At 38.8% G+C, this 18,869-nt stretch overlaps 2 protein-coding genes across 2 annotated transcripts; one reads left to right on the top strand and one right to left on the bottom strand.

The window, feature by feature from the left end:
* The first annotated feature begins 5,588 nt into the window (after positions 1 to 5,588).
* Positions 5,589 to 8,596, top strand: LOC103940570 (armadillo repeat-containing protein LFR). The gene is made up of 8 exons (XM_018645832.2): positions 5,589 to 5,790; positions 6,119 to 6,288; positions 6,534 to 6,676; positions 6,784 to 7,037; positions 7,421 to 7,526; positions 7,612 to 7,750; positions 7,840 to 7,985; positions 8,102 to 8,596. The coding sequence occupies exons 1-8, from the start codon at positions 5,604 to 5,606 to the stop codon at positions 8,355 to 8,357; spliced, it is 1,401 nt and encodes a 466-aa protein (XP_018501348.2). The 5' UTR covers positions 5,589 to 5,603; the 3' UTR covers positions 8,358 to 8,596.
* An 82-nt stretch (positions 8,597 to 8,678) lies between these two features.
* LOC103940571 (3-ketoacyl-CoA synthase 20) lies at positions 8,679 to 11,753 on the bottom strand. Its single transcript, XM_009350716.2, is given in 3 exon segments — positions 8,679 to 8,905; positions 8,908 to 9,619; positions 10,885 to 11,753. Coding segments are annotated over 3 exon segments (1,563 nt in total). The 5' UTR covers positions 11,665 to 11,753; the 3' UTR covers positions 8,679 to 8,834.
* Positions 11,754 to 18,869: the final 7,116 nt, after the last annotated feature.

The raw sequence follows: 18,869 nt of genomic DNA, 5'->3' as shown, positions 1-18,869 counted from the left end.
TGTGCGTACTCCTGTATAGAAGAGCAATTCAACTCTGCATATTCATGTATACATATTGATAGCATCGTTCCAAGGTTATGAAATGCATGAACATGAATTAAAAAATACACCAAACGTGTTGGTGTTCAAGTGAGGCATTAGAGTGTACTTCCCTAAAATGTATCAGTAAGTAACGAGTCCAGATCCAGATATTGATGAGTAATGAATCTAGTTCAAGTGAGGAACGAGGGCCTGCGTTCTTGCATTTCAACACATATTGAATCAAGTTCCACATACTGACATGCACTGAGAGCTAAGAAAGGAGAAATAAAAAGGGAACTTGTATATTCAAATAGGAGCTTCGACTCCCACAAGCAAAAGCAAAGCAGCTGCATCAACTTTCACACTGTCTGCAAGTCAGTGTCTGGAATAGTTCTATATTATGGTTTCATGCAGTTTCATGTATATAACTTTTATTTAAGTTGATATACCAAACAGAGTGTGTCCCATGAATAGTATTGATCATACGGTCATAGTGTAACCTTTAGTATAATCGTATGATCATACGGTAAGAAAAGTCTTAGCTTTTCTATTACCATGATGCTATTGTCATGATCATACGGTCATAGTGTAACCTTTAGTATAACCTTTAGTATTGATTTCCTGTTATCATGATGCTATTGTCAAAATTAGAATACGGTAAGAAAAGTCTTAGCTTGTTAGGTGACTAAGGAATTCCTCTAACACCTGCAATGTTAGAACCAGTAAAATATCCTTTCACGCAAATATCTGAGATTGGAGGCTTTAACTTGTGCCATAAGTCCGGTCTTCGATCATGGAAATGATACTTGGTCATGATTCGGCCTTCCGCCATTGTTGTGCCTTAAAGTTGAATATTGTTTGCCCCTATTATGCAATCTATTGAACAGATGCCCATTGCTTCTTTCGTTTTCTCATCCACGGATAACTCTTGAAAATGCCCTACATCTAATGCTCCGTGTGAGGATTGGGCATTTGAATGATAGTTGCTTGCCCCCATTGGATCTGCTCCATTCAGTAGACAATACATTAAAGCATGAATTGTGAATAATTTTATTTTCGCTCTTGGTAAATGTTGTTTTCGATAACAACCATCGCACATAACCCAGACTAGAGATAGCAGCACTGCTGTTTTGAGTTCCTGCCTCTCTCTGTTGGTTACTAAAAATTTACTACACAAATATGACTTTTGCATAATTGTAAGACTGCATACGTTCCTACTCGAAAACTTAGATATGTATTTAGGAAATTGGAGAGTTTAGAACATTTTACAACATAAAGTTTCTTTTGTGAAATTCAAAATTATGAAGGGATGCAACTCGTTCCCTCATCTTAAGTTGTATTAAAGAAGATCCATAGTAACATGTCTTAACATACCATTTTGTTACATGCTATGATAAAAATGCACACTTCATGCCATGACCTTGAGATAATAAAAGAGAAAAGAAATTCTTTCCTGCTTGAGATAATCGGTATTCCGCTATCGAACTCTATGTCTTAAGTACAAGGAAGCACTTTTATATTCATTCATCCTAATAATACTTTATCATACAAGGTTTGTCCTCTCAGAAAAGGGAAGGGGTCTAAAAGCATAGCAACTAATTCACAGAACCATCTAAATCCGAAATTTTGAAATGCAGGGCAGCCATAGTCATCAAAGTATCACTAACCATATATAGGATCCTGTGAATTGCATGGCTTTATTGGCTAACATGATACATTAAATCCAACACTGTTAAAACATCTGTGATTGTTGAGTGCAAACATCAACTCCTAAGCTATGTCTGCACCCTACTGTCCTAAAATATGCACTACCATACACTAGAATACTGGCCACATATAAAGAACAGGCTTGGACTAGCAAAAAAGAGGTGAATTATAGCGATAACGAGTTGAGAACCAGCCTGCAAACTAACAAATGAACCAGCATTGTGTTCTCCACCGTTGCATTTTCAATGAACCAAGACATTATTACGAGTTGAAAAAAAATCCTCTGAACAACAGATGCGTGAAATGTCAGCACTGAACACGGGAAGTGATTAGAAAACAGAGGGGAAGACAAACCATAAAATATGAGTTGAACATGTTGATTACAAAGATAAAAGATCAATAAGATTAGTAGGCTAGTACATAGGAAGGAGCATAAGTTCACATACTTGTAATTCGTAACTTTTGTTCACTGTTGCTTGAAATTTTCCTGTCATTAGAGGTAGAAGGGACTTACCGCTGCCTCCCAACAATCACGGGATCACTGTTCTTCGTGAACACCAAGGGTTTGCAATACCCAAGCCACCAAGGCATAGTTTCATGCTCAATAGAATAAAGCGGGGTCCAAGATTCTATCACTCCATATTCCTTCATAATCCAAACGTCATGTCTAAAGACTCTACACCAATCATTTTACAGAAATACATAGACAGCCAGCCAAAACATCCATTTCTGTTATTACAGAATTGTCATCCTCGTCCACCGGGATCTCAAACTTCTGATACTTCCAACGGATGTACAATCTTGACGGCTGACCCCAACATCTCATTGTCGCCCAAAGGCAAGTAAAACGAGACCAAATCAGATGAGTGAAGTAAAATGGTGCGAGTGGAGATGGTTAGGATGGAGCGTTGGTGGTGAGATTTGAAGAAGCTTTTTGGATGGAGCGTTGGTGGTGTGATTTGAAGAAGCTTTGGTCGCCCATAAAAGCACTCCACGCTTTGGAAGCACGCATGCTTCGAATCAAATCTTCCGGCGGAAGCCGCAAAAGAACGTTGACGACCAGCTGCGTTGGGAAACTTGACTTTGTTAGTGCATTATGCATCTGAATTTTAATTGTTGTAAAACATTACCTACAAAGACTAGTTATTGTTGAACAATTAAACGATTTTTAATTTGGTTAATTTTTTTTTCAAAATTGATCACGAAAGGGTGGTCCAGAAATGAGGTCTAAACGATTTATCAAATGCAACATAGTTGAAACATTATCTGCCATTGCTGAGTGCAAACACCAAGTCCTCTCCTATGTCTACGCAGTACTCTCCTTAAATATCGTCGGTTACAAAACAACAATCAGATTAATGGAGATGAAGACAGAAGGATAGGTAAGTGTCTCACATCAGTACACTAACAGAAAAATTTGACAGAAAGCTAACGGAAAAACCAAATGATTTGCAAGACACATTGTCAGGGACCAAATTGATGGATTTTTTATCTCCGGAACCATTTTGATTGGAAGGTCTAATTTCCGGGACCAACCATGATAAAAACCCAAAAGAAAAGTATCCATTACAGAGATAATAAGCCTAGTCTAAAAGGTGACTAATTAAGTTCACATGCTTGTAATTGCACAACCAAATTCACCTTACGCCAACAATTACTGATGCAACATGATGCATGCCAAACAAAGATAGCTACTGCTGCAACATGATGCATGCCAAACATGTATATCAATTGAAGCCAAGTTGAAACAACATTTTCCATTTACTAGTGCAATGAACAACCCTACACCAGAGGACTAGCTACACATATAAGAAAGACTTGAACTACCTATATAGAGCTGAATCATAATTATATAACTTGAAAACAAACCTGCAAACGGACACACCAACTAAAAGTGTTACCATAAAGAGAAAAATACTAATTGCAGCATTCGCAAGAAGCATTGTCTAAAGGAAGATGCATAAGTTGGCGTACTTGTAAGTTTGTATCTGCACCTGAAAATTCACCCTTGCCGCTCAATTAACTGCTATCCTCCCTAGTTTTGATCATATTCTGTTGCATTGACTACCACATCAAGAGCCTAAACTCTCCTCGAATATTTCCTCTTCTTAGAGGTAGAGCCAACTTGCTACTGCCTCTCAGCAACTACAGAATCGCCATCAAGAAGACAAAGGCTTCCCACACAGACGGTTGCTGTGTAGGTACTTGGTTCACCATGAATTTCAACTCGTTTGAAACTTTTTTTCTCTAAGTCGTACCAATAAATATCACCATTGTCATTCGTCAAAAGAACCATGTCACCATTCTCTGAGAAAACCAAAGGTTTGCAAAGTAAATCAAACCCCATAGGCAGAACTTCCATCTCAACGGAAAAACGAAAAGTCCAAGATTCTGCCACTCCATATTCCTTCATAATCCAGACATCATGTCGGGCGCTCCAGTAATTAACACAAAAACATAAACAGCCTCCCAAGACATGTAGAAGCAGATAAGTGCGGCCACTCCCCACTCCCAACATATGCGGTGGGAAGTTGGCGATATTTCTCACTTGCAAGATCAAGGGATAGAATTATCAACCGATTTGTATTATTATGCATCAGCCAACAAAGAGCACCACTTATAAACAATAAACGACGTGAACAAATTGGATATACTTTAAATCCATCGCAAGGCATGTTTTGGATGCTTTTCCATGAAGTTCAACACGACAACTCACAATAACATTCTTCGAATTGTAAAACTCTATTACTCCCACAAGTTTATAATCAGCATTAGCGGAATCATAGCCGAATCCATACAAGGCAGAACGCCCCGAAACCAGGGGTGGCAGCGGCTCAAGTGTGCTGCGCGGAATCTCCTTCAAGTTTCGGATGAATGGATTCCACAAAGCAAAGCCCCCATTCTCTTTGTTCAGAATGCAAAACAGACCATTAACAGACCAGCCCAATCTCAAGATCCAAGTATCTTTCAGCGCGGGCACAATCTTGACGGCTGACCCGAACGTTTCATTGCCGCCGAAGGGCAAGGAAAATAAGACCGAATCAGATGAGGTGAGTAAAATGGCGCGAGTGGAGTTGGTTTGGATGGAGCGTTGGAGGTGGGATTTGATGAAGTTTTGGCCGCCGTATCAAATCCTCCGGAGCAAGCCATGAAAGGATGTCGACGACGAGCTCCGGTGGAAAACTTGACATTGTTTGCCTGAAATCTTGAAAAGGGTTTATGCGGATTGGCCAGATGGAAAAAGATTTGAAATCTTAGGGATGAGGTTGGATTTTTTTTGTCTTACTTCTTGCTCTCAAATCCCAAATCCCGTAAAATCCACAACTTATTAAAATCCTTCAAAATTTTAATTTTTTTAATAAACTGAGATTTGGATGGACTTTAAAATTTCTAATAAAATCTCAATGGACTACACCTAGATTTGCATGGATTTTAAAATTCTTTAAAATATTTTAATAGGCTATACTAGGATTTTAAAGTTTTTTAAAATTCTCTCAAATCCAAATTTGACTACATCCCTTAGATTCTGAGGAAAGGTTTACTTGTCCTCCAAGTAAATATCCTATATAAAAATAAATAAAAAATAAAAAAAAACAACGAATAACCAAATCTATCTATGATTTACAGAATTACAATCCAAAGCCATCTATAAGAGTTATTGATTGTATGTAAGAAAAAACGACAAGTAACGCAAAAAGACTGCAAAACGTTAGCACTTTTTTTTTTATTGTAATGTGGGTGAAGGCCCACACTAATAACTCAAGAAGCACTTAAGCCCATACAATTTCACGGGGATGGATCCGGGTCAAAATTTATAATCTGTGCCCTAAAATTATAATCCGATCCCAGACCAGACACCGGAGAGAGAGAGGGAGATGCAGAAGAGGGAGCAAAGCAAGTCCAGTGGCGGAGGTGGCGGAACCTCGCAGCCGCCGGCGAAGAGAGGCCGCCCGTTTGGAAGCGGCGGAAACAGCGCTGCAGCTGCTGCCGCTGCCGCCGGCGACACGGTAGCTCCGTCGACTCTCCTTGGTCCTTCCCTTCACGTCCACAGTTCCTTCGCGGGTCAGTTTATCAAAACCCTACCACTTCACATTTCAATCTAAAATTCTCGGAAGTTTCAATTTTCCCATGAATTCTTAGATACTCGTAATTATTAAGTTCTTGGGGTTAAAACCAATTGCCGAAATATAAATGAAAACAAAAAAACGAAGTGAAGTAACAATTTTTCGGAACTTTACTGAGATGGGTGAGCTGTAGTAATGCTAATAATTCCGGTACCAGTGTCGGCAACGAAATGGGAGTCGAAGTTCATGTGATACTTATCAATACTTATCCTTTTCGAGCATTGTGGAGTCGACATTCTTATCAATACATATCATCTGTATTGCAGATCAGAACAATAAGAGGATAGTTCTGGCACTTCAAAGCGGCTTGAAGAGTGAGCTGACATGGGCATTGAACACTCTCACGTTACTCTCTTTTAAAGAAAAAGATGACATGCGCAAAGACACAACCCCTCTTGCAAAGATTCCCGGCTTGCTTGATGCTCTCCTCAGTGTTGTATGTCTTGAACTCTTTTGCTTTCTGATTTATATAGTTATATTTATGCTCAAGTTTTAAGCAGCTCTCAGTTGGTCATTTAGCACTTCAAATTCAATAGTATTACCATTTTAAAAACATGCACACAAACGAGGGAAGATGACCAATTGGGTGTGGAATAGCATTCCCCAAGTTGTGAACTATCTTGTTCCAGCCAATATCTATTGACATTGGACGCCATGTTGTCGGGATTCTGTGAATAACAGATTGATGATTGGCGTGATATAGCCCTTCCAAAAGAACACGTAAGGGCGCCGAGAGTGAGAACTCTGGGTGCAAATTTGCTTGTGACAGGATTTGGAAATGAGTATGAGGCATTGGGTTCAAATGGCAATGTCCTGCATCCTGGGTAAGCTCTACAGATTTATAGTATTCTCATGAGTGAATTTGTGGTTTGAGCGTCTGAAGCTGTCTTTAATATGAGGAACTGATTGTGGGAAACTATTCATGTGGCAGCTTGGGATCCAGTACCCAAGAAGCATCAGTGCTGAGTACTGTGACCAAAATTCGTTCTTCTTTGGAGTGGTGGCATGATGAAGATGGTCTGTTTAACCTAGATGAAGAAGGTCGAGCAGAAAGACAGCAGTGCGCTGTTGCTGCTTCAAATATCATTCGCAACTTCTCTTTCATGCCAGAAAATGAAGTCATTATGGCCCAACATCGCCATTGCCTGGAAACAGTGTTCCAGTGCATAGAAGATTATGTCACAGGTGAAATGTGTTATATTGGAAAGCATTACTTATTTCTTCACTGCACTCCGTCTGCAGTGTATAATTTCTTGTCTCAACTCTAAAATTCTTTTTCCGGTATAATTGTCTGTGCATGTGAGATAAATGTTTAAAAAAGTTAAGGTAACATCCAGTTGCAAACTCTCTGGTGTTATTATCTTCTTGTAGTTCAGTTGTTAAGGATGTATAGATCGTATGCTTTCCCATTTCAAAGATGGGTTTATTTTAGTATGTTACTGGCAGTAAATCTTGTAGACTTTAGTATGCTTCATTCACTTTTGAGCTTCATACCTTTTAACCTTCCAGTATGCTTTTGTTGTTGTGATATTAGAGTAAAATGACTCAAATGCTTTCTATGTCAACAGAGGATGAGGAACTTGTGACAAATGCTCTTGAGACAGTTGTAAATTTGGCTCCGTTGCTTGACCTTGGAATTTTCAGCTCATCAAAGCCATCATACATAAAGATAACGTAAGAATTGTGATCTTCTTTTTCGAGCTGAAGCTCTCTTTGTTATCAGTCTGTTTTACAAATTAATTGATTTTCTATCAAACAGAGGAAAACGTGCAGTTCAAGCCATCATGGGGATGCTGGGATCTGTAGTCAAAACATGGCATTGTGCGGCAGCTGAGTTACTTGGGCGTTTGATCATAAACCCTGATAATGAACCCTTCCTTCTTCCCTTTATTCCGCAGGTTAATATTCAGAAATTACCCTGTTATAAAAGTGTTTATACATTTTGCAAATATTGTATAATTGTAATGACGCTCAGTGAACACTGCAGATACACAAGAGATTGGTTGATCTTATGAGCTTACCATCAGTAGATGCACAAACGGTGCATGGGGCCCAAGCGGCTGCAGTTGGCGCACTCTACAACCTCGCTGAAGTGAATATGGACTGCAGGCTAAAACTTGCCAGTGAGCGATGGTAATGGCTCTTCCACTAAAAAAGAATCCGAAATACTGAATCATTTCATTTTGATCACCATTTTGAAAATCAAAATTTGTTGCTTGAGATGACATTTTCTGTTGAAACAATTTCAGGGCCATTGATCGACTGTTAAAAGTTATCAAGCAACCCCATCCAGTTCCTGAAGTTTGCAGGAAAGCTGCGATGATATTGGAAAGCCTTGTGTCTGAGCCACAGAACCGAGCATTGCTGCTAGCTTATGAGAATGCATTTGCTGAAATAGTATTCTCAGATGCCAGGTATTCCGATACCTTTGCCAGGATTTTGTATGAACTGACGTCTAGACCAAACAGCAAAGTGGCAGCAGCCCGTGGTGTTTGGGGCATGTAACTAAGAATTGTGTCTGATGATGAATTTTCTCTTTATAAATGTATTTGGTTGTTCGTCTGCTAAGAAGTAAATCTAGGATCTAATCTTTGTAACTCTCGTCTTAAGAAAATATTAGTCGGATCCTTATGTGGAAGTTTAGTTTTTTTGAATCAGAAACTAAGGCGGTGTACCGTATAGGGATGTTTCTGCTCTGATTCTGTTGTATACTATATAGAATGTGTCTGATATCCTGCACTCTATTCGGTTGCTTATTTTCATTCGACCCTGTTAGATAGCAACTTTGGTTTATATTTGTGGAGTTTGTTTGATGGAATTCCCAAATAATAGTTATTTTATGGTCGTTTACTTAACCTCTAAAGGTAGAGCAGGTTACAGTTTTCGTTCTTTCTAATCTTATGCATGAACAGAGCCTAAAGAAGTAAACTTGGAATTAGCAAGCCTTCTTTTTCCACTTGCTCAGGTAGACATTGTTCTACCTTAAGAAACAAGGGCTGCCACTTTAGGCACCTCAACAGGAAACTCATGAATCTCATCGATCCAGGGTTCTTCTCCTTAGCTGGTTTAACAGTCCTCAGCGCCTTCCACACTGCGCTGTTGCACTTGAACCCCGACCCGAACGCAATCTGCCACATCCGATCTCCCTTCCTGACTCTTCCCTTGGCCTCCGAGTAGGCCAGCTCATACCACAGTGAGCTGCTTGAGGTGTTCCCAAACCTGTAGAGCGTCATCCTTGATGGTTCCATGTGCCAGTCACTAAGCTCAAGGTTCTTCTCAATCTCATCCAGCACCGCTCTCCCTCCGGCGTGAATGCAGAAGTGCTCGAACGCCAGCTTGAAATCCGGGATGTAGGGTTTGATGTTCTTCATCTTGAACACCTTTCTTGCCACCAAAGTAGCAAAAAACAGGAGCTGTTCTGACATGGGTAGGACTATTGGGCCAAGAGTTGTGATATTGGTTTTTAGGGCTTCTCCAGCCACAGCCATCAAGTCTTTTGAGAGAGATACGCCGATTCTTTTTGTGTCGTCCTCCTTTTGGAATACGCAACTGTATGCTCTGTCGTCTGCACCCTTGTGAGTGCGGACAGTGTGCATGAGTTGGTACTTTGAGCGGTGGCGGTCAGAGGAGCGGTTGGAGAGGAGGATGGCGGCGCCGCCGATTCGGAAGAGGCAGTTGGAGAGAAGCATAGAGCGGTCATTTCCAAAGTACCAATTGAGAGTGATATTCTCCATGCTTACAACTAGGGCATAAGAGTTGGGGTGCACCTATTACACATGTTAAGTACAAATTTAGACATGATTTTACCTAATTTAGTGTCAAATCAAATAAAAAAAAGTAACAATAAATTAATTTTTCATATGTCTTTATTTTTCTGTTCCAGTCGATCTATTTATTTTGGAAGATGATTCTTTCTGGATTCACTAAGATCCTCGCATCTTAGCTGTTCATCGTACATCGTGCGGCCAGTTTTCGTCAGATACTGTGTTTAATTTTAAATAAAAAATTAAATGATTTCTAACCGCACGATACACGATAAATAATTAAGATGTGGAGATCCGTATTATCTTCACAAAATAAATCCATATAGGATCCAATACCATTTATTTTGCCCTGCAGTAAGCGTACTTTTTATGACATCCCACATGCCAGCTGGACATTCCAGCTAATCCCTACCTAGCATTACTCATTTATGAATGGTCTAATTGGTTGTTACAACATGTATTTATGAACACATGCATATTCATCCAGCTAATCCCTACCTAGCATTACTCATTTATGAATGGTCTAATTGGTTGTTACAACGTGTGTTCATGTGTTATGAAGACATGCATATTCATCGACCACTTTTAGGTGACATATTTACTTTTCACTTATATTTCTCTAAATATTTAATTGCGCATTCCGAAATTTAATTTAAAAAAAAAAAAAAAAAAAAAAAAAAAACTCTCATAAAGAATGCACAATTAATATTTAAAGTACCAATAATAGTTCTATGTTTTTTTTTTTCGGTGAAATATATCTGTACAAGTGAGGTGTACGTGTGCATATGAATCTATTTGTCCACTTTGGAAAGAAAAAAAAAAATCTAGTTATCCACATGAGACTTTAAAAAATTGGATATAGGGATTGCTTTTGTAAGAAATACTTATGTTCACAAGTGCTTCGATTAAAAGTGGTAAGAATTCAAGTAATTCATGAAGAAGTATTTGACAAGTGTTTTTGTAGTAAAACACTTATATAATCCATAAATGCTTTTAATTTTTATGCCAAACGAAATCAAAATGATTTTTAAACATTCTAAAAAGCAATTTTAAACATGCTAATAACACTTCTCTTTAACTTATGATCTTCAAAGGTATAGAAAGATGATTTAGTAATATTCCATTTAGAACCTAGTGTACTAATGCGAATTGGTCATCATGTATAAAACACAGGCATCCATAGTCGGTGATAATTAAGAGAAATATTAGTTTAACTAAGCAAAAATTAAATGCAAAAAGGCAGTGAAAATTATGAGTTAGTAACAAACCTGGAGAAGCTGCTTTGCCAGGTCAATAGAAATGAGGCCAGCACTGCAACCCATCCCACCAAGGTTATAGCTCACAACGTTCCCCCTAAGTTTGTAGTGATTCACAACCATGGACGACAGAGACGGCGTCGGATTGAACAAGCTGCAGTTCACCACCAAAATCCCAATATCCTTAGGCTTCACCCCCGTCTTCTCCAGCAACTCGTCTATCGCTCCGAACATCACCATCTCCGCCTCCTTCCTCGCCTCCGCCATGCACGGGTTTGGAGGGACCCGGAGCAAGGCCTCGGGCATGTATGTGTTTTGCCCGAGGCCGGACCTCTCGAGAATCTTTTGCTGAAAAGCCAAGTTCTCGTCAGAGAAGCTGCCCGTCAGCTTCGACCTCTCCATGAATATCTCACGCGTGCACGTGCGGGCCGGCTCGGGCTTGTAGCATGCGAAGTTCACCAAGTATACTTTTCTAGGGCGGGTGGTGAAGTATACGGTGGTTAGGAAAACCATGAGGCCCGAGCACAAGGTGACCAAGACGAAGTTGAACTTAAGCTTTTGCCACAAGTGGAGGAAGTCATCGGCGGTGAGCGTCGAGAGGTGGGCGGAGGCCGCGGCGATGAGAGGGACTAGTAGGAGGTAGATGACGTTGGAGATTAGGTAGTGGTACCCTAGCTTGACATATTTGAGCTTCACTGATAAAAGAAAGTTAGGAAGCGCAGTTTTGCGACTTCCTGCTGACTCAGGTCCCGAGTTCGATTCTCCCTTCTGGTTCTGGCTTTGTGCCGCCATGTTGGCCTCGGGAACACTACACTAATCAATCTCACAGAAGGGGAAGTTTTTCAAACTGTTTCTATGAGGTTTTGATGGAGAAATTGAGGAGTACTTATATGTATATATAATGTTTGATAGGAGAAGAGGAGGAGGAGGAGGAGGAGGATGGAATAGGAGGATGCAAGTGCAACCACCCCAACGAACTTTTAATTGTGAACCGCGAGGGGGGCATTGAATGTTTGCCAACCGGGAAAATGGCGGACTTTCATTGGGGCAAATTACCATGGTTGCCCTCTTTCTTGGCGAGTATTTGCTGCTTTGCCATTTGTTGCTGGGTCTACGGTAGTAGTATATGCGTACGCTGCACAACAGTCTACACATCATGGGTGCACGTGTCAATTGATGCCATGGTAATCTCAATAATTTCTCAGTCGTTGGTGAACCACGTAGCTCTTCTCCCACCTAATTTTTCTTGGAGCTCTTTTTATGGTATTAATGTTTTTTTTGGCGAATATGTTTTTGGCGTGATCTTTAATTTCTTTACCCAACCGGCCAACAAGATCATTAATTATACTGGTTACATGTAATAATTAAACCATGGGTATAAATTATAATGAATAAATAAAACATTTTTTATAAATAATATTCACGTCCCTTACATATATACATTTATATGTTATGAACATACCTCTAGCACATGTGTGACTTTTAAAATTATTAGTAAATTGTAATTGGGATACTAGAAGATCATTTTCTTTTAAGATTGTATAACTTGTAAGGTAAAGAATCATCATCGGTTTCCTATAAATAAAGGCACAAGAACTGAAATATAAAAAATTCCTCAAATCCTTTTTCTCTTCCCCCTTTTCCGCACCTCTCTCTTTCTCTCAAATAAAATAGTCCATGAACATTATATAAATTATAATCATATGCACTGTTATAAAAATCTCTATCTAGGCGCTAGGTGACTGGTTACCGTCCCGATTAATGCTTAGGCGTTTGAAAATTAAGAAATGACATCTAGACCTACTGAGACGCTCGCCTAGACCGCCTAGGCACCCGTCTGGCCCCGCCAAGATCCCCCTAGGTTGCGACTCACTTAGAGATGACTTTTATTTTGCATTTTATTTTTTTTCAATAAATTGTAAGAGACTTATTGAATACTTAAATGAACACACATTATATGCTTGTTTCTTATGTTTTCATTATGTTCCAATAACTCATAATATATATGTCATTCTATTTTGTAGTTATGATGAAATTGTATATATTTTAAGTATAAATAAACACTTATTTACACGAAATATAATACATTTAATTAAATCCACCTAGTCCGCCTAAGCGCTAGGCCCCAACCCTGCTGCTCGATTAGCGCTTAACGTCTTTTAGAACTTTAATCATATGTACAGATAATACATGTACTTTTTCGAAGGTTTTTTTTTTTTTTTTTTTTTTTTTTTGAGGAAATATTTTTTCATAGGGTTAATTACACTTCTTCTAGAAGTAGGGATATAGTGCGACACTGATGGAATTGTAAAACCATAGAACTCACGCAAATTACATGCAAGCCTCTTCGTATTTCATGCTCACATTTTAAAAGTTTTTTCGGTTAGTTCAAGTGAAGAGAGAGAGCGAAAACATAGTTAGAATTCAGTTATATTCTTCTTTACAAATCTTTTAAGAGAAGGGATTTCATTTTTTTCAAAAATTAAGGATTAGTGATGGGATTTACACCACATCAAATTTTAACGATTTGAAGCGTTTATTTTGTAAGCCTCATTTCATAGATTATTCTTACAAAAATACAATTCAATCATAACCATTTGTGTATTTAATTGTCACCATGATATTTAAATGTTTCTCGGAACATAGTGTTTGTAAATTTTTTTGAACTAAATTAAATGCCTCAAATATTTTTGATTTGGGTAATATTTTGCGAGGATGATCCATGAGGTGCAACTTAAAAATAGATGATTCAGATAGTTGAAGTTGATGTAGTATAGGCCCACAACTAATCCTTGTATTTTGAACAACTAATCCCTTTCCTTAAATGCCGGTTTATATAATTGCATCAACCAAAACAAAAAAATGTAATGTTAGGTAGACTAAATTTGCAAACTAAATGATGTTTCACCAATAAAAAATAGGCTTGTTAATCAACACTTAAGTAATGATTTAATCATAACTTCTATGTCATTTAATTTACAAAGTTTAGTCTCCCAACATTACCAAATAAATAAAAAAACAATAATTACGTTACATTTTGAATTACATTTATAATACGGGATAATCCTCCATTTTTTATCGCCGGCATTGCATAATTTGCATTACATGAAATAAAAATGACATTCTCACACATAAACCACCAGATAATATCAAAGTGTTCTCAATAAAAATTGAAATCAAAACTTACTTTGACAAAGCGGAGAGAGAGGAATGCCACGAGCTACTTCACTCGGACGCTGGATATTCAGGTTCAAAAATATTATTCTTACCTTCTATTGTAAATTATTTGTATCCTCTCTCTAGTAGAAATAGGATTCACACATGTTGGTAGACCTTACTTTATTAGAGAAATAGTACAAATAGATAGTAAGTGTAGCCACTAAAGATGGGTGCAATGGGATTCATTGACCCCAATAAGTTTGTTGGGCCACTCTTTTTCTTTTGGTGCAAAGAAGAGAACAAATAGGAAGAGGCATTGCTTTGGCTTTTTGAAGAATAAAGAAAATGAAAGGCTGATGACTTTGGTTTTATAATGGAAGAAGGCAGAGCCTTTTGTTATGCCTTTTGGTTTTGAGCAGCAGAAGAGAGAAGAGTTGTTTGCTGACAGTTCCAATTTGTGAGCAGAGGAGAGAGATGAGAGGCACACCAGGGAGAGCATTCGGCTCTCCCATTGAAAAAGAGCGCGGTCGAGTCTACCATAAGCAGACGCAAAGAGTGAGAAAGGCAGTAGTTGCTGCTTTAGTGTTCTCTTTGGATTGCTTTATTTGTTTGCTTTCCTTTAAGCAATCACTCATATTGGTGCTAGAGAAATTTGTTATGTATTTTCATATTCTCTACTTGTTCTTTGTTAGAGTAAGAGCTATGGGTGTATGTGAGATTTGGGATTTGAGTTTGAAATCTATTTTTAAATGAAAGTACGATCGATTTTTGAAAGCTATTTCTTGACTCCACCACTGAATGTAGCACTTCAAACAATTTAGGGTATGTTTTATTATTTGCACTTCAAAAAGTTTAGAGTGTTACTATGCCCACTTCCTTTCTTATCTCTCAACTCAACTTATTTTATCACCCACCATTAAAAGTATAAGTAATGAAATACCATCTCCACACCCACCATTATTCCTAAAATAACCTTAATCTTATAATTTTTTTGAACTTTTTCTACCACCCACCTAAAATAACCTAAGGGTAAAAACAACGGCAACCCAGAGCACAACCATCCCCCCTCCCCCAAAAATACCAGCACCCGCAGATCTCAAACCATCCCCCAACACCCAGAACCCACCCAATCTCAAAGTTTGTAGAACAACCACAAATCCATTTTCAGTCGCTGAATTTTAATTAATATGGCACACTCTCAACGGGGGGCGATTTTAGGGTTCTTATTTTTAGCATTTTCAATTTTAATTTTGTTTAGAAGTCTTTGTGTAGGTCTTTCAAGGTCATTTTGCAAGAGGGAAAATTTGTCAACAAAATGTTTAAGTTATAGTTGAGAAAAATAAGACAAAAGGATGAGCTTAGCAGCACTAAAAATTTATTATGCATTCCTCATAATTATATTTTTCTTTAAATATTAAAAATTTTAAATGTACAATGAGGTTTTGGAGTGGCAATAATAAAAACAGTACCCTTTGGGACAATCCCATTTGTGTTGCAATCCTATTAGATTAGGAATGCGATTGTGTAAATCCTAAAATATTTAGGATATCCTTGTGGGATTCTATCATATATCTTAGACTAGATATTATCCTATTAGAGTTGTAATCTTATTGGGGTATGGAATTTACCTTTCCTACTACTATAAATAAAGGTAGAATGGGGTGGAATAGAACATACCTCACAATTAAACATCTCTCTCTTTTCTCTCTATGCCGCTACACCCCCTATCTTTGGCTTCTGTAATTGTTCAGTAAATTATACCTACAACATGTTATCAGCATGTTCTTAACGTTGCGCTAAAGAGAGTTTGATATTCAATCAGGGGAGTATTACGTTTTAATCATTCTTTTTATGATTATTTTATTATTTTATTAAATCTACATGCTATTAATTCAATTTAATTTTTCTATGTTAAACGTGATACAATGCATTGGAGATGCAATTTCAACTTTCCGAGAAGGATCTTCTACAAAATTCAAGGGCTCATTTGTTTTCTGCCAATCAGGTTCTATTAAAATAAATTAAGATATTTTGAAATGACCACGAAACATGAAAACATTCCCCATGATGCATGAACCCTCTACATTTATTGTGACATTCCACATCGCCCAGGGGAGTGATCCTTATATGTATATTCCCATCCTTACCTAGCACGAGGCCTTTTGGGAGCTCACTGACTTCGGGTTTCGTAGGAACTCCGAAGTTAAGCGAGATGGGGGCTAGAGCAATCACATGATGGGTGACCCACTGGGAAGTTGCTCGTGAGTTCCCAAAAACAAAACCGTGAGGGAATGGTAAGCCCAAAGCGGACACTATCATGCTACGGTAGTGGAGTCGAGCCCGGGAAGTGGTCCCGCCCAGGGCCGGGATGTGACAATTTGGTATCAGAGCCTAACCCTGGCTGCGTGTGTACCGACAAGGACGTCGGGCCCCTAAGGGGGGTGGATTGTGACATCCCACATCGCCCAGGAGAGTGATCCTTATATGTATATTCCCATCCTTACCTAGCACGAGGCTTTTTGGGAGCTCACTAACTTCAGGTTTCATAGGAACTCTGAAGTTAAGCGAGATGGGGGCTAGAGCAATCACATAATGGGTGACCCACTGGGAAGTTGCTCATGAGTTCCCAAAAACAAAACCGTGAGGGAATGGTAAGCCCAAAGCGGACAATATCATGGTACGGTAGTGGAGTCGAGCCCGGGAAGTGGTCCCGCCCGGGCCGGGATGTGACATTTATATTTTCCTTCCGTTATATATATTGCATATGTTTTCATATAATTGTCAAAATATATATACATTCATGCATTATGCAATTATAAATTCACTATATGGAAATTGTGAGTCAAAGAATCTAAAGAAAATAGAAGCATAATTTTTTTTATTATTATTTTTTGGGTTCTGAAAACCCTAAATACTAAAATTTGAAAATTGAGAGGAAAAAAAAAAAAAAAAAAAGGAAAAACACGCGTGAGCAGTGCCTGAAGCTGCGCCACGCTGTGAAGCCAAAAGAGTCAGCAGTTCTTGGCCCAGAACCTAGAGAAACGACGTCGTTCGACGTCATCTCCTACCATAGGACTCATCGCCTGCAATCGAACGACATGGGGTTGCATTGTCACGACAACCTACTGTCGTCTACGAGTGCACGGAATCATTCCCGGCCTCTAGGTCTCAAAAATTCCAAAAGAAATCCGACCTAGTTTTGGAGACCCACCATGATTTTCACATTGAAAATCTCACCTCCGTTGTGAAATTTTGGTTCCTATTCGAACCTCAGCTAATGCCAACTTGTTTTCCCGCTTGAAAACATCGCTATTTATGGCGATGCCGTCAAGCATCTCCGGCCATCTCACACCCAACTACAATGTGCTTCCCTTTCAGGACAGTGCAACCTTTGGGCCTGTTGTCATTTGGCCCTAAGCCCAACTAGGCTTATCTATTTTCTTTTTCTTTTTTTCATTTGGCCCACCTCAGCCCACTAGCAGCATGGGCTGCTTCTTTTTCATGGACCAAGCCCAATTAGGCATCCCTAATTGATTTGGCCCGCAACCCAGCTTAGGCTGGGTTGCCCACAGTAGATGTAAGCCTTTTTTTTTTTGGGCTACCTCTTAATTAGCCTGCAACCAACATGATTTATATGCATAGGCCTAAATCTTTATATTTTTTTGCTTCTACGATCGACCCCGAATGGTCTCAATCTATTGAATTAATTAAAATGACCAGCAATCCATTAATCTAACAAGACATCCAAAATTATTGGCCTGAAGCCCACTTTTGGACATTAACGATTCAATATTTTATTTCTTTTCTTTGAACCGCTGACTCCCTTTCGTAGTCCCGAAGCACTCACACTTGAGTTCCTGAAGCAACCCAAATCCACTACACTTAGTTGTATATTGTATTTTGTATTCTTACAAGTACCTCATTTTATGAACTGGAAGTTCATAACTAAAATCAAACTTGTAGTTTCTACTTTAGTGCCTTTGCAACCCAAAGTTTTCATAAAACAATACACCCATGAAAACCCGACGTTTTTCACGTAAACCATGTCTTAGAACCCGAATGTTCTAACTTTGATGCTTATGGGTATCTTATTTCCATAACACCAGTCATAATCTTATTCCCTCCATTCAGTGGATTGTCGAACCGTAACAAGTTCGATTTCACTAATTTGGATGTTTCTTGACTGAAACCACTTTATGTGGGTACAAGACGTGAATCTTCACTTGACTATCAAGAAGCTAAGAAACAATTGAAGCCAACAATGACATGGAATAACTGAATAAGCATCCACCATGATCTTCATTCGAAGACTTATGCCCGAAGGATTATAAATAAAAGTACCTCCCGAATAAGGATCTCATGGCTTTTTGGCTCACTCCTACGGACCGTCTAATCATGAAAATATTGCCTGCAACACATCATGATTACGTCCATGAATGAGTACGATTTTGAAGTTTATAATTCCAATCGAATTTTGACTAGAAAATACTTTTCTAGTCCTTCCATTTTTCTAACTAGCTCCTGAAGTGGCAATATAGAAAACGAAAGTTTACCAAAATTCTTGGATCTGATTACTATAATCAATGTGAGAAAAAGGTATAACCCAGCTTCGATTAGAGTCTACTAAACGGTATAGACCCAATTCGGCTGTAGTTTACCGAATGACTCGACCTAGTTCGATCAAGGCCTATCTAATGGTGATTCCCAGTTTCGACTGGGGCCCATCGAACGGTGTTGCTCTGCTTCGGCAGAGGCTTACCAAACAGATCCTTCCAGCTTTGGCTGGAGCCTCCCGAACCCAAGTTTGGGTATGTTTCTCTCACAATCCAATTTCAAGT

Source organism: the organism of the source record quoted next, unplaced genomic scaffold, assembly GCF_019419815.1.
Source record: "Pyrus x bretschneideri cultivar Hongxiangsu unplaced genomic scaffold, Pyrus_bretschneideri_v1 Contig21, whole genome shotgun sequence".
Taxonomy (NCBI): Eukaryota; Viridiplantae; Streptophyta; class Magnoliopsida; order Rosales; family Rosaceae; genus Pyrus; species Pyrus x bretschneideri.
Note: the sequence above shows the minus strand (reverse complement) of the source record. Positions and strands in the feature narration are given on the sequence as shown.

Coding starts and splice junctions, on each gene's coding strand:
- LOC103940570 (XM_018645832.2), top strand. CDS start 5,604: ATGCAGAAGAGGGAGCAAAGCAAGTCCAGTGGCGGAGGTGGCGGAACC. Junction 6,289..6,533: donor TTGATGCTCTCCTCAGTGTT/GTATGTCTTGAA, acceptor TGTGAATAACAG/ATTGATGATTGGCGTGATAT. Junction 7,527..7,611: donor CCATCATACATAAAGATAAC/GTAAGAATTGTG, acceptor TCTATCAAACAG/AGGAAAACGTGCAGTTCAAG.